The sequence below is a fragment of the Stegostoma tigrinum genome, chromosome 14, assembly GCF_030684315.1.
Source record: "Stegostoma tigrinum isolate sSteTig4 chromosome 14, sSteTig4.hap1, whole genome shotgun sequence".
NCBI lineage: Eukaryota > Metazoa > Chordata > Chondrichthyes > Orectolobiformes > Stegostomatidae > Stegostoma > Stegostoma tigrinum.
The window spans coordinates 65,844,441-65,859,466 of NC_081367.1; the positions used below are offsets into that span (position 1 = coordinate 65,844,441).

At 43.8% G+C, this 15,026-nt stretch overlaps 1 protein-coding gene across 4 annotated transcripts in view; it reads right to left on the reverse strand.

Moving 5' to 3' along the window:
• The window catches only part of LOC125457561 (mediator of RNA polymerase II transcription subunit 12-like protein), a 568,603-nt gene that overhangs the window by 25,387 nt on the left and 528,190 nt on the right, over window positions 1-15,026 (reverse strand). For 3 of the 4 annotated variants that reach the window (XM_048541933.2, XM_048541932.2, XM_048541935.2), the window contains exons 40-42: window positions 13,993-14,049; window positions 8,329-8,415; window positions 2,224-2,441 (exon numbers count right to left, since the gene is read on the reverse strand). In XM_048541933.2, the coding sequence (XP_048397890.2) occupies window positions 2,224-2,441; window positions 8,329-8,415; window positions 13,993-14,049 (362 nt within the window). The remainder of the gene's footprint in view (window positions 1-2,223; window positions 2,442-8,328; window positions 8,416-13,992; window positions 14,050-15,026) is intronic. The other variant, XM_048541934.2, reaches the window with a different exon arrangement.

A 15,026-nucleotide genomic window follows, 5' to 3' on the forward strand; every position in this document is an offset into this window, starting at 1 on the left:
CTGGATGAGCACAGCAGGCCAAGCAGCATCTTAGGAGTACAAATGCTGATGTTTCGGGCCTAAACCCTCTTTTCTGATGAAGGGTCTAGGCCCAAAACGTCAGCTTTTGTGCTCCTAACTTGCTGCTCGGCCTGCTGTGTTCATCCAGCTCCACACTTTGTTATCTTTGCTTTAGGTCTCTCTGCCAGCAGCCAGAGAAACATATTTTCTGATAAATGCATTCAGACAAGTTATCAGCCATCTCTGGAGCAGGCAGAAATTAAACTTGGGCCTCCTGGTTCAGAGGTATGGATATTACCGCCACACCTCAAGAGCCCTGAGCAGCCAGAGGAATGCTAATATGGGATATAACTGCATTACCGAGTAATCCAATGAACAAGCTAAGCAGCAGCAGCAATTTACCACAATGCTGAGCAAAAACGAGCTGAATGGCCATTGTCTTTGCTGCTTTCTTCCAAAGATATGGACACATCGACAGGGATGGTCATTCTTATTCCCCTTTCATTGGGTGTCTACCGAGAGTTGCCATTTAGATGAAGTGTAAGTAGGGTGGATAGATATTTTTTTGTTAGTTATTCAAGGGATGTGGGTGTTACTGGTGATGTCGCATTAATTCCCATCCCTGAAGTGCTGCTCTCCACTGAAGCTCCAGTTCAGTTTAACATTGCATTCTACGTTTGATTCTTTGACTTCAATCCCACAGATTCCCCATGTGAGAAGGAGAAAGGAATGCAGACAAGTCAGGAGGTGCCATGACCACTACTGACCTCCTATTCACAGTTTTTGCTAACAGGATTATTAAGGATTACTGTATCAAGATGGGCAGATGAAGTACAAATCAGGCAAGGCCTAACTGAATGCAAGATCAGACTCAAGGGATTGAATGGCCTCTTTTTGTTCCCATGTTCCTTCCAGTGACTTTTTCAAGCACTACATCGACAAAACATCTGGAGGATGACTGATCATGCAATGCAAACCAGGGGAAAGAAGAGCACAAAATAATTAACAAGTATGTTGAGTAGCAAACAACTTCAGAGGCAGAGCAGTCAGTCACAATCATAATTTTGATTTTGCTGCAAGGGGGATTAATAAGTTTGCAGATGATACCAAAATTGCTGGTGTAGCAGACAGCGAAAATGTTATCTCAGAGTACAATGGGACCTTGATCTGACGGGCTAATGGGCCAAGGCACGGCAGATGGAGTTTAATTTAGATAAATGGCATTTAATTTAGATAAATGTGAGGTGTTGTATTTTGATAAGGTAAGCCAAGGTAGGACTTATACAGTAAATGGAGTACAGGGAGTGTTGCTGAACAAAGAGACTTGGGGTGCAGGTGCATAGTTCGTTGAAAATGGAAGCACAGGGAGACAGGATGGTGAGGAAGGCGTTTGGCACATTTGCCTTCATTGGTCAGTGCATCGAGTGTAGGAGTTGGGATGTTGCAGCTACACAGAACATTGGTAACACTGTGTGGAACCTGAAGAATACAGCAGGCCAGGCAGCATCACAGAGCAGGAAAACTGACATTTTAGGTCGGGACCCTTCGTCAGAACAGAAACATCAACCTTCCAGCTCCTCTAATGCTGCCTGGCCTGCTATGGTCTTCCAGCTCCGTACAGTGTTATCTCTGACTCCAGAATCTGCAATTCTTGCTACCTTTCAGCACATTGGTAAAGCCACTTTGAAAAGGCTGCATTCAGTTCTGATCTCTCTGCTACAGGAAAAGATATTGTTGAATTTGAAAGGGTTCGGATAAGATTTACAAGGATGTTGCCTGGGTTTGAGACATTGAGATACAGGGAGAGGCTGGGGCCTTTTTCCCAGGCGTACCAGAGGCTGAGGAGTGACTGATAAAGATTATAATATCATGAGGGGCATGGATAAGAAAAATAGCCAAGGACATTTTCTCCAGGGTGGTGGATTTCAAAACTAGAGGGCATAGGTTTATGGTGAAAGGGGAAAAGTTTCAAAGGGACCTAAGAGGCAACTTTTTGAATGAGCTGCCAGAGGAGGTGGTGGAGTCTGGTACAATTACAACATTGAAAAGGCATCTGGATGGGTTTATGAATGGGAAGAGTTCAGAAAGATGTGAGCTAAATGCTGGCAAATGAGACTAGAACACTTTAGGATATCTGGTTGGCACGGAAAAGTAGGACCGGAGGGTCTGTTGCTGTGCTGTACAAATCTAAGACTCACTAATGAACAATGGCAAAGCACTTACCGTTGATTGCCCTGAAGGTTCGGTGGGTAGGGGGAGGCTTGCTGGTGAATATAGCCGCTAGGCTGCTGCTGCATTTGCCTGATCCGTTCTACGAGAGCTGGGTTAGAATGAGCAGCCTGGTACGGCCTGGCACTGTAGTTGGGCGACAGCATGCCATTTCCAGCTTGCTGTTGCAAAGGCATCGGCGTGCTGTAAGCTGTGTATCCATGAGGCAGGGCCTAAATAAATAACCAAAGGTGGACAACCATGTCATTCACTCCAGCAAAAAGTCTAGACAATACAATTTCGACAGACAGCAGGGCAGCCACCCGGATGGCCTATCAAATCAACACCTCCATTTCCCTCGCACTTTCTCTTCAAATTTTCTCCCTCTCTCCTGGCTCAATCTGGAAGCACAGACCACTCCCATCTGGGCATCTCACCCAAATAAGATGCACTGTGTCTGAATCCAGGAGCCGATGGATGGATTGTCATCAGTTGAACTGACTGCGTCCCTGTCAGGGCTTCGGGCAGAGACCCAAACTGATAATCACAGGTGTGAGTGCAAATCCTACCACAGCAGTCAGAAGCTGAAGTTCAATCAACTGAACAAATCTGGAATAAAAATAAATGCTAACATTGGACGAACCGACTGGGTTGCTTTCAACTTAAGAAAAAACTGATTTGGATGAAGCATTCGCTTCTGCTCTTCAGATAAGAAATGTGCCATCATAACCTGGTCTGGACAATTTGTGAGCAGGGAGGCAATGGTCTCGTGGTATTACCATTGGGCTGTTAATCCAGAGACTTGGAGACAATAAGGGCAGCCAGAGTCTGTAGGTGAGGAGCTGGAAAAGCACAGCAGGTCAGACAGCATTCGAGGAGCAGGAAAGTCAACATTTCAGGCCAAAACCCCTTGCCAGTCCTGAAGAAGGGTTTTGGCCTGAAACACTGACTTAACTGCTCCTCAGATGCTGTCTGACCTGCTGTGCTTTTCCAACCTCACACCTATAGACTCTGTTAGTCCAGAGACCCAGGTAATGTTCTGGTCACCCGGGTTCGAATCTTGCCATGACCGATGGGAGAATTTGAATTTAACAAAAGCAACCTGGAATTAAGAGTCTAAATGATGACCATGAATCTGTTGTCGGTTGGCCGAAAAACCCATCTGGTTCACTAATGTCCTTTAGGGAAGGAAACTGCCATCCTTACCTGGTCTGGCCAACATGTGACTCCCAACCGACAGCAATGTGGTTGACTCTTAACTGCCCTCCGTAATTAGGGATGGGCAATAACTGCTGGCCTGTCTGGCGATGCTCTCATCCCGTGAGTGAATTAAAAAAGAATTTTTAAAAAACGTATACATTGTAATATGGCTGACTTTTACTGTCCTCCAAATTGGGGCTTGCTGGGGGATTGGGTAAAAACACCGACAAACTATGATCACATCTCAGGAATGAGCGGAAGAAGGAACAAACTAGATCAAAGATCACAGCTTCCTTCACCTCCGCCGCATCTGCTCCCAGGATGAGGCATTCCACTCCCGCACATCCTAGATGTCTGCATTCTTCAAGGACCGCAACTTACCCCCCGCAGTGGTCAAGAACACCCTTGACCGTGTCTCCCGCATTTCCCACAACACGTCCCTCACACGCCGCCCCCGCAATAACCGCTCCAAGAGGATCCCCCTAGTCCTCACATACCACCCCACCAACCTCCAGATACAACACATCATCCTCCGACACTTCCGCCATCTACAAACCGACCCCACCACCCAAGACATTTTTCCATCCCCACCCTTGTCTGCCTTCCGGAGAGACCACTTTCTCTGTGACTCCACTGTCCGCTCCACACTCCCCTCCAACCCCACCACACCCGGCACCTTCCCCTGCAACCGCAGGAAATGCTACACTTGCCCCCACACCTCCTCCCTCACCCCCATCCCAGGCCCCAAGATGACTTTCCATATCAAGCAGAAGTTCACCTGTACATCTGCCAACGTAGTATACTGTATCCACTGTACCCGGTGTGGCTTCCTCTACATTGGGGAAACCAAGCGGAAGCTTGGGGACCGCTTTGCAGAACACCTCCGCTCGGTTCGCAATAAACAACTGCGCCTCCCAGTCGCAAACCATTTCCACTCCCCCTCCCATTCTTTAGCTGACACGTCGATCCTGGGCCTCCTGCAGTGCCACAATGATGCCACCTGAAGGTTGCAGGAACAGCAACTCATATTCCACTTGGGAACCCAGCAGCCCAATGGTATCAATGTGGACTTCACAAGCTTCAAAATCTCCCCCTCCCCCACTGCATCCCAAAACCAGCCCAGCTAGTCCCCACCTCCTTAACCTGTTCTTCCTCTCACCTATCCCCTCCTCCCACCTCAAGCCACACCTCCATTTCCCACCTACCAACCTCATCCCGCCTCCTTGACCTGTCTGTCCTCCCCAGACTGACCTATCCCTTCCCCACCTCCACACCTATACTCTCCTCTCCACCTATCTTCTCCTCAATCCATCGTCGGTCCACCTCCCCCTCTCTCCCTATTTATTTCAGAGCCTTCTCCCCATCCCCCTCTCTGATGAAGGGTCTAGGCCTGAAACGTCAGCTTTTGTGCTCCTGAGATGCTGCTTGGCCTGCTGTGTTCGTCCAGCCTCACATTTTGTTATCTTAGATCACAGCCTTACCATTTTTACTGTGTGCATTTCACAATAAGGTTTGCTGGATAACTGTCTGGTCTGAGAAGTCTGGGTTATTTTTCATTCGAGCTTCTTATTTTCTACTTTAAAAAAAATGTTGTGCCGAAACTTGGAAAATAAACAAAGAAGGAATTAAAAGACCTACAGAAATAAATGGGTTTCACGAGCCCATGAGACTGAAGTTGTGGCTTTTTCCATCCTGGAATGGAAAAGCAAGGCAAAAGGCAGACAAGCTTTCAGAGCAGAGAGGGAGGAAGAGGGGAAGAGAGAGGACGACCTGACAGATAGAAAACAGGACAGAAGAGCATTTATAATTCCTGACCCATGCCACTGCCATAAGTTACTAAAGGTATCTTATGTTCATGACACCTAACAATGTTTGGAACAGGCAGTAGACAGGCTTGTCAATCGGCTTCTGCATGGGACTTCACAGACACATGAGACACAACATTCCATAAAGTTTCCATTTCCTTTTTTTAAAGAATCTTGCTTAAAGTCAGTGTAAAATAATACAGTGCAATTCCCATCAGAATGGGCATTATGATTTATGTACAGGCTCTGCACCAGAAATAGCTAAGAGAAGATTGTTGAGAAGCTGCACCACTTTAGCTGCACGTCAAGAACACCACCTCTATTTGGAACAAGTGATCTGACACAGCGCACACATTTCTTCGCTCTTGGTCTGTGAGCATCGCTGCCAAGGTCAGGAGTTATTGCCCATTTCTAATTATTTGAGAAGGATATGATGAGTCTCCTTGTGAACAGCTGCAGTTCCTACGATATGGATGGTGCTTTGAGGAAGGGTGCTCCAGGATTTTGACCTAGCGCAGGTAAGGGAATAGGAATATGGGGCAATGATGATGTGGCGGTAACATCACTGGGCAAGTAATTCCAAATCCCAAACTAATGTTCTGATGGACATGGGTTTAAATCCCAAAACATGAATCTAATAAAATCCTGGAATTAAAAGGCAGCCTCATGGCTACTCAGTTGCCACTGATTATTGTGAAAACCAATCTGATTCACTAAGTACTTTAGTGAAAGAGATCTTCTATCCTCATCCTGCTTGACTTGTGTGTTAGCGCAGACCCACAGCAATGGGGTTGAGTCTTACTTGTCTCTGGGTAATTAGAGATGGGCATAAACATTGGCCCAGCCAGAGATGCCCACATTCTGCAAAAGAATAAAAAGTATGTGGCTGGTAGTGGAGGGGAAGCTGCACCATCATCATGGTGGTGACCCATGTGCCTGGTGCCTGATGCCTGATGCCTTTGCCCTTCCAGATGGTGTGGTCATCAGTTTGGGGGGTGTTGTTTAAGAAGCCTTGGCGAATTTCTGCAGTGCATCTTGTAGATGGCGCACACTGCTGCTGCCGAGCGTCAGTGGTGAAGCGAGCGGGTGTTTATCATGGTTGAAAGGGTGCATATCAAGCAGGCTATTTTGTACCTAATTCCTACATGCAGAGCAACTTGCTGGATGAATAGTGCTATTTTATATTAAGAATCACAGAATATTGGTTGGCAAGTAGATTTGATTAAAACATACACTTACACAAACTATCACTGATGAAAGGAGAGGTGTTGGGATCTGCTGAAGCAAGTCAACAGCAGGTTATGCAAATAAATAAAGAAATAAAAATTTCATATATTACCACTGAGAAACAAAAAAACCTTCCATTTTCCACCAAATGCTTTGCATACTGAGTCAGTGAAGGTTTTAGCCAACTACTTTACACTTGGAAAGGAATTCTCAATGAATTGCAAAAAGTTCGCAATCAGTACCTGGTTAGCTAAATTATAATATCCAATAAATACCCACTTTATGCAGAACAAGTGTGATTTTAGAAGGATGAGGGGGGATCTAATTAAAACTTTCAGAATACTGAATGGCCTGGACAGAGGGGACGTTGGGAAGATGTTTCCATTGGTAGGACAGTCTAGGACCCGAGGGCACAGCCTTAGAATAAAGGGAAGATCTTTTAGAACAGAGATAAGGAGAAACTTCTTCAGCCGGAGAGTGGTGAATCTATGGAATTCACTGCCACAGAAGGCTGTGGAGGCCAGGTCATTGAGTATATTTAAGATGGGGATAGATAAGTTCTTGACTGTCAAGGGGATCAAGGGTTACGGGGAGAAAGCAGGAGAACAGGGTTGAGAAACTTATCAGCCTTGATCGAATGGCAGAGCTGACTCAATGGGCTGAATGGCCTAATTTCTGCTAATATGTCTAATGATTTTAACCCAAATCACACTATAGTTGGCTATTCTGCTCATGGTGTCTGAGAAAGAGCTGTCCAATAATGCACTCACACGCTTTCCATAATGTGGCACCTAGAACTATACACTATATACCAGCAAAGATGAGCAAGTGCCTTATACAAGTTTACCCTTCCTCTTGTACTTTATGCTCCCATTAATATTGCGCAGAAAACTACATGCTTTATGAACTGCACTCTTCAATTGTCCTGCTTTCTTCAAAAATCTGCATATACAAGCTCAGGTCCCTCTGCTCCTGCACTCCCTTTAGAATTACAACCCTGGTCTTATATTGTCTGTCCAAATTTAAAAATTTATCATCTCGCCGTACTCTGCATTGAACTTCATCTGCCACCCATCTGCACATTCCACCAACTTCTTAAATCTAAACTGTTTTCACAGTTTACAATGCTTCCAACTTTTGTATCATCTGCAATCTTTGGAATTGTCCCCTGCAATGCAAAGTCCAGGTCATTAAAACACATCTGAAAAGCAAATGTCCCAATGTTGATTACTGAGCAAATCCACTACAACCCTTCATCTGGTCTGAAAAGTCTCCATTGATCAATACTACTTTATCAATACTTTATCGAACCGCATTCTGAAACACACAAGATCTCCAACCCTTCTGAAGCAAATCTAATACTAGCATGTCATTTACAATCATAGATTCTCTACAATGTGTAATGAGGCCCTTCGGCCCAACAAGTCCACACTGACACTTGGAGCATTCCACCCAGACCCAATCCCCTATAACCCACCTAATACAGGGAAATTCACATGGCCAATCCACCTAGCCTGCACATCTTTGGACTGTGGGAGGAAACCGGAGCGCCCAGAGGAAACCCAAACAGATGCCGGGAGAATGTGCAAACTCCACACAGACAGTCGCCCGAGACTGAAATTGAACCCAGGTCCCCTGGCACTGTGAGGCAGCAGTGCTAACCACTGAGCCACTGTGCCACTCCAAATTTAGGTTGCTGTCTTTACTCTAAGAGATGCCGTAGAGGGGATGTTGGTAACATGTTTTACTCTAAAGTGAGGGGAGGATACTAAATCCACTTGACAGGCAGTTGGATTCTCCTGCGGACATGAAAGGTGACAGGCCTTGACGATCTGTGGAAAATGGATGGTTTCGATGTTCCTGGGGCAACTGTCTTATTGGTCCCTACCTGTGTTTGCTGCATACCCGGGTACTGTGGAAGTTGGGCAGTACGACCCTGTTGGGCATAAAGGCCACTCTGCTCGATTGGCTGAGCCTGGAAGAAACCATATCAGAAGGTTAAAGACATCGTCCTCATCAGATCACGGTCTGTGCCATCTGCTGGCCACCCCCCCTCACACAGAACAGGCTGCAGTGCGACATACAGCAGGGAGTAAATAGCCTAATCGTTTTCTTTTGTTTTTCTCGACCGCTAGCTCTCAGTAATCCTTTTCCCCCCCTCCCCGAAGAAAGGTCATGCGTTAACAGACTGAAACATCATGTGGCATAACGTGGAAAAATGTCACAACTGTTCCAAATGTGAAATAAAAGACAATTCTTTTGTCCCATTTATCTGGCAAGAATGTTAACAAAACTCAAATATTTTAAAAGGTTCAGTGATTAACAGATGGCCTGATTTGTTTGCCTTCTGTGCTAAAAGAGATTCAGGATACAGTGCTTGGGCCAGTTTTATGTAACCAACAGACTTCAATCCATTACTTTGTTTGCTTGATGAAAAAGAAACTTCAAAGACTAACAGTAAATTGTCTTAGCCAAGTTGGACTAATGATTTTTCCATCATCTCCCTGGGGAACAGGATAGCTAGCTATCTGCGAACTTTCCTCTATCCCTTCAGCTTCTTCCTCTTCTGCTCTGGTCTGCAGACCATTATATGAAACAAACTAGCTAATGACGACAGCTTTAAAAAAAGAAAATGTGAGCAATTAATAATCTCACAACAGACGCAACAATTCTTATTGTTTAAAATTACCAGCCACAGAACATTTCTCATAACTGACTCACTTTGTTGGGACAGTACCTCATTTAGATGCCTCAGAAGGGCGAATATCAAAGTTGGGTCTACAGGATATGCAACATTCCCACTAATATTACATTTTTATTTTCCCCAGTCGAGTGAGGGAAAGATGTGGGATAACATGCCAAGATGTTGGTAGGTCTCCTGCCTGAGTAGCTGTTCCTCACCTTTGCAAACTGAGACAGTGAACACTGATGATCATATAATTGACATAACTGACACCAATCCTGCCATTATTCTAGTTCAAAGTTTCACTTCCATCCTTTGGAACCTAACTGTAGTCCCCACCACTGTGCACCCAGTGAAACATTCTCCCAAATCCACAGCTGTGTTACACAGTGGATGATGGGACTGCAATAGGGTTAGTCCCACCGTAGACTGGGAAATACACTCCAGAAAGCTCCTGGAGAGCTAGCCCTGAATGTTCTAGGCAGTGAAATTAATGTTTGAGGAGACAGGTGATGTAAAATAAAAGCAAAATAGGGTGGATGCTGGCATGAAAGTGCTGGAGAAACTCAGCAGGTCTGGCAGCATCTATGGGGAGAGAAACACATCAAGTCTGGTCTGACTCTTCTTCATAACTCATTTTTAGAATTGAAGGAGTTCTGTTGGATTCCAAATATTCAATGGTGTTTCTCACTCCATAGTTTTTCCCAGATCAGCCCAGTTGTTCTTGCACTTTCTGTTTGTTTTTCTTAGCTGCAGCATAACTCTCATCGTAGGACCACTGACCACACTTCAGAAATTCTCCAAAGATCCTCAGACAGCACCTTCCAAACCCATGGCCACTTGCATCTAGAAGGATAAGGGCAGCAGAACACCACCAACTGCAAGTCCCCCTCCAAACTACTCACTATCCAGATTTGGAAACATATTGCCATTCGTGACTGTTGCTGGTTCAAGATGCTGAAATTCCCTTCCTAACAGTATGGTGGGTCTACCTACAGTACATGAACAACAGCAGTTCAAGATGGTAGCTCATCACCACCTTCTTAAGGAGAACTCGGGATGGGCCATAAATGCTGCCCCAGCCAGTGATGCACATGTCTCACAGGTGAATAAAATAAAACAGGAACTGAACTGAATATACAGTATTTTAGTGAACTAAATACTTTAAAGGAGGATGGAATCTGAGGCAAAAAATAAAGTGTTCATCTCCATTAATTTCTTGGCAGCATGACAATTCTTTCCACATCAGCCATGGCTGAGGAACTATCTACAAACTCAGAAGCAGACTGCCATATACCAGGGGCAGAAGGTTGGGTCCAGCTTAGCTTCAAGGAACACCTGGAAATGAAGCCTCGGCCATAGTGCTTCTGTTCAGCTGGAGTTAAACTGGACAGAACGGCTCTCGGAACAGGTGAACTGGAAATACCTCAATATAAAACAGGCATCAAAAGTTGGTTCTATTTAAAGAGAACTAGAATTCCATTTTACGCACACGTGGTATCTTGGTGTGCAGGCACCAATGAACTTGTGTCAGCAGCAAAGCAATGTGCAATGGACTATTCCAACCAGTACTTCATTAAGTTTGGGTTTAAGAATGGACAGGATCCCTTCTTTCAGGCAATATTTTGAAAACAATTGAAGCAGGCACTTGGTCCTAACTCCGCTATGGTGCATTTGTTCAGCATTATCACAAATACGTAGCAGTACCTTGAGATTTTTCACCATCACGTTGATGTTCTCACAACTGAAAAAGGCATCTTCTCACTCAGAAATTCCATCTCACTGGGGGAGGCTTCAGGCTAATCCGTCAACCTGCTCTAGGGCAAACTACATCACAGCAGATGAGCCTGTCTACAGCAACTATTAATAGCATTCCAAATAAAACAATCCACAACATTGTTTAAAGAAAATAAATTCACCCTACCGTGGATTCTTTTAAAGCATTCCAGGATGTAGGTTCAAATCATCCATTAGTTTTTCAGATATGTTATTTACACACAGGAGTGAAAACAGCTATTGACAACTCTTTCTCTACTGATGTTACCTCACTTGCTTGATATTACTAACTCTTTGTCACTTCTTTTCCAGATTTCCAGCATCCACCGTATTTTGCTGAGTGATTTTCATTTATACAGTTAAGTGGTCAGCTTTTCAATTCAAAGTACCCCATCATTCTTCTTTTCCCATCCTTTTCTGCAAACACTGCCCGACTCAAGCACACAGCTCCAGGTTTACAAGCTGAGCTTAGTGATAAATTTGTGTCTGTGAACACTGATAGTGGGGCAGATCTTAACTTCATGGAATAAGTTAAATTGTACTTCAGAGAGATTGACTGAACTTCCTTCCATTGGTGTCAAATTCACTGTCTTTTGCTTTACATTATTGCACAAAGTTCAGATTGAAAGCCCGGTGAGTGGTAGCAGGCCATTCAAGTGCAAAAATGGGGCAACAGAACTTAATTTGGGACTTACCAAATCAGACAGGCTGGGCTTCGTACAACACTGGTGTGTTGTCATCAGCTCAGTCTTTTCAACACCATCATCCAGCTAATACAGTGAGAAAGATTCAGCAGGACACTCAGCAGCAACTGACAGAAGGGCACAGTTAACCAACAGACTTTTCACAATGAAGAGGTGAGAAATGGGTACCCAGCATGGAATCTGCAACTTTGGGTCTCTCAGTGCAGTTCATCAGTTAGCACAAAACAAGTGGCTGCATCCTGTGATTGCCAGCCAGATCAGACAATCACACCTTATCCAGAACTTCAAACAGAAAGCTGCAACTAAGTTAGCACTCTGATAACAAACATCTCCATGGCCAAGCATTTTTGCTATTTCTGACTTGCATTTTTTTTATATAAACCATATTTCACTCAAAAACAGCCTTTTTAAAATTCTTAAACCTTCAAACAGGCAGGGAACAGCTTGCGCGCAAGCAGCCAGGATGAAAATAGTTAGTATGCATGCATCAAATTAACCAACAAATAAATAATGCAGTGCACTTGATTAAGTATGCAACTTGTAAAGAAACTGCATGCATTTACAAAAGTTCAGTAGTTGCTATAAAAATTGCCAAGATTCTCAAGTTGCTAGAACATTCAAACTGGGACAATTTTGGACACTTTATTCAGCAACTTTTCAAAACTGAAACTGGTGAAGTTTCTTCCCCTATCCTGAAGGCACTTTGGGGCATAGTCCCATGGATTCAGGTCCCCTGCATGTATGGAGCCCAGAAGTAGAGCAGAGTTTGTTGTTCAGCAATTGTGAAAACAGGCAGTTCAGAGTTGGTGAATAATTTAATAATTTTCTTGTTTTTGTTTCCATTGTCAACAAGTTGCTCAGTTGCCATCATCCATGTAACACTGTACCACTAAGTCAAATTCGATCTCAATATTTAAACAGGAATGGGACACCGTGACCGAGGTCAACGATGGGTGGCACGGTGGTTAGCACTGCCGCCTCACAGCACCATGAACTTGCACTCATGGGCGACTGTCTGTGTTGTGTTTGTATATTGTCCACATGTCTGCGTGGGTTTCCTCCAGGTGCTCTGGTTTCCTCCCACACTCCAAAGATGTGCAGGTTAGGGTGGATTGGCCATGCTAAATTGCCCATGGGGTATCCAGGGATGTGCAGGCTAGTTGGATTAGCATAGATGGGGCATAGATAAGTGAATAGCAAGGGTCTTTTCCCTTGGGTGGGGGAGTTCAAAACTAGGGGGCATGTTTTTAAGGGAAAAGGAGGAAGTTTTAAAAAGGACTTTTGTTTTTACACAGAGTGGTTCGTAAGTGGAATGCCAGAGGAAGTGGTGGATGCAGGCACAGTTACAATGTTTAAAAAGACATTTGGATAAGAGCTCGAATAGGAAAGGTTTGGAGGGATATGGGCCAAATGCAGGTAAGCGGGATCTGTTTAGTCCAGGAACATGGTCGGTGTGCCCTATTTGGACTGAAGCGTCTTTTTCCATGCTGTATTACTCCGTAACTCTAAATGCATAAAAGGGTCAGTCTGGCTGGGATGCTATCACAGGTGTGGACTTGACTGGCTGAATGGCCTGCTTCCACATTGTAGGGATTGTATGATTCTATAAATATTTCATTTTTCACATTCAAGTGCCAGAACGATCAGCAGTTAAAATTGAGATAGCTAGGTCTTGTCACTCAAACTAGTCGGTCAGTTTGGCCTAATTCTTAATTAGTCCTAAATTTAGTTCGAGGAAGCATTCCCAATTGTACTTTGTCAAGCTCTCAGTGAAACATCAGTTCATACCATTAAGCGACAAAGCATCCAATGATGTGGAAACAACTGGGCGAAGAACAGAACAGTAATTTAACAATAAAGTTTACTGCAAATTCATTTTTTTAATGTTATTCTGAAACTTTTGGGAACATTACTTTTTGGCTGAACATAATAAATAGCTCATTTTCTTTTTCTGGTGTAAATTAAATTTCTAACATTAGTAGTGTACAGTGTTCACTGGATCATGGAAGTTTTAAGGGATAAGCTACAACAAGCATGGTTTACTCTGTTGACAACAGAGTTCCAGAAATTCTGCACTTAACCAAATCACATATGGCATCGAACTAAGAAGAAAGGCATGACGCAGAAAAAGCTTTCATTGCTCAAAATAATTTTTTCCTTTGAAGTAGTTGTTGAAGAAAAGGAAAAACAACTAAAACTTTTCTTTAAATTTTGGCAGAAATTCTGCTTTTAAGAAAATATCTTATCTTGACGCAGCTTTTGGTTTGAAGTAATAAAAAACTTTGCAACATTAAGGAAAGGATTAACAAAAAGAGAGTCAGCGAGAGAGCGTGAAAGAGAGAAAGATAGAGAGAGAAAGCAGGAAAGGGAATGTCAGTTGATGGGTTACCATAATGCTGAAATTGTTATAGCCATCTTGGTGAGATACAGCAGGGTTACAGGTTTCCTAGAGAGAAAAGGAGGGGCAAGAAAATGGCAGACAGCATCAATGGGTGGATTTAAACAGAGAGAGCTATTTGTTCATTGGGTTGATTAACATCAAAAGATACAATTCATATTTACCAGTCAAGATGCATGCATATGAAGCAAGAAATGGGAGAAACCACTTGAGTGACTGCATTTAATCAGTGCTCTGAAGGTCCAGGTTCATGTCCCACCTGCTCCAGACGTGTTTATGGATCCATCACTCTAAATGCAGGGACAGCATAGGGGGATGAGGGGGTGGGATTCTCTTTGGAGGTTCAGTATAGGCTTGATGGACTAGGTGCCCTGCTTCTACACTGTGGAGATTCTATGATACTATAAATAGTTCACTTTTCACATTCACATACCAGACCGATGAACAGTTAAAATTAGGATAGCTCGCTCATCCCTTGTTCCTCTTAAACTATTGGTCAATTTAGCCTAATTCTTTTATTGTCCTAAATTAAGTTATAGTAAGCATTTCAAACAGTCACTGAAACTTCAGTTCATCCCATCTCTGAACAGGCTGATTAGAAAATATCAGAAAGGTTATGGCTTGTGAATTTCACAGTATAATTCTTTATTCTTAAAAAAAACTCTCATTTGGACTGTCCAACTGCAATGAAATATCATTTGCAACTGAGGTAAACACTGAGAAACTAGTATGCATGAACATTCTGCCCTCAGTTCATGAGGTGCCTCCTTATCTTCCTGCCCCTTGAAGTAGAGCATATATCCTGGTGGTTTGTCTAAAGTTGCCGTTATTTATGTGGGAGCTCAGATGGTGAATTCCAGCTGCTACCAAATTATGAACTCCCCAGAGCTTAACGTAATCCCGTTGCAGTGTTCCCGCCAGCAGAGGCCTCAGTTTCCCTGTTGGAGCAGAAATCATATTGGCCTTTTCATCTAAGAAGTTGCCAGCTCTACGAAGCTAAGTCAACACAGGACTGACCAGCAACT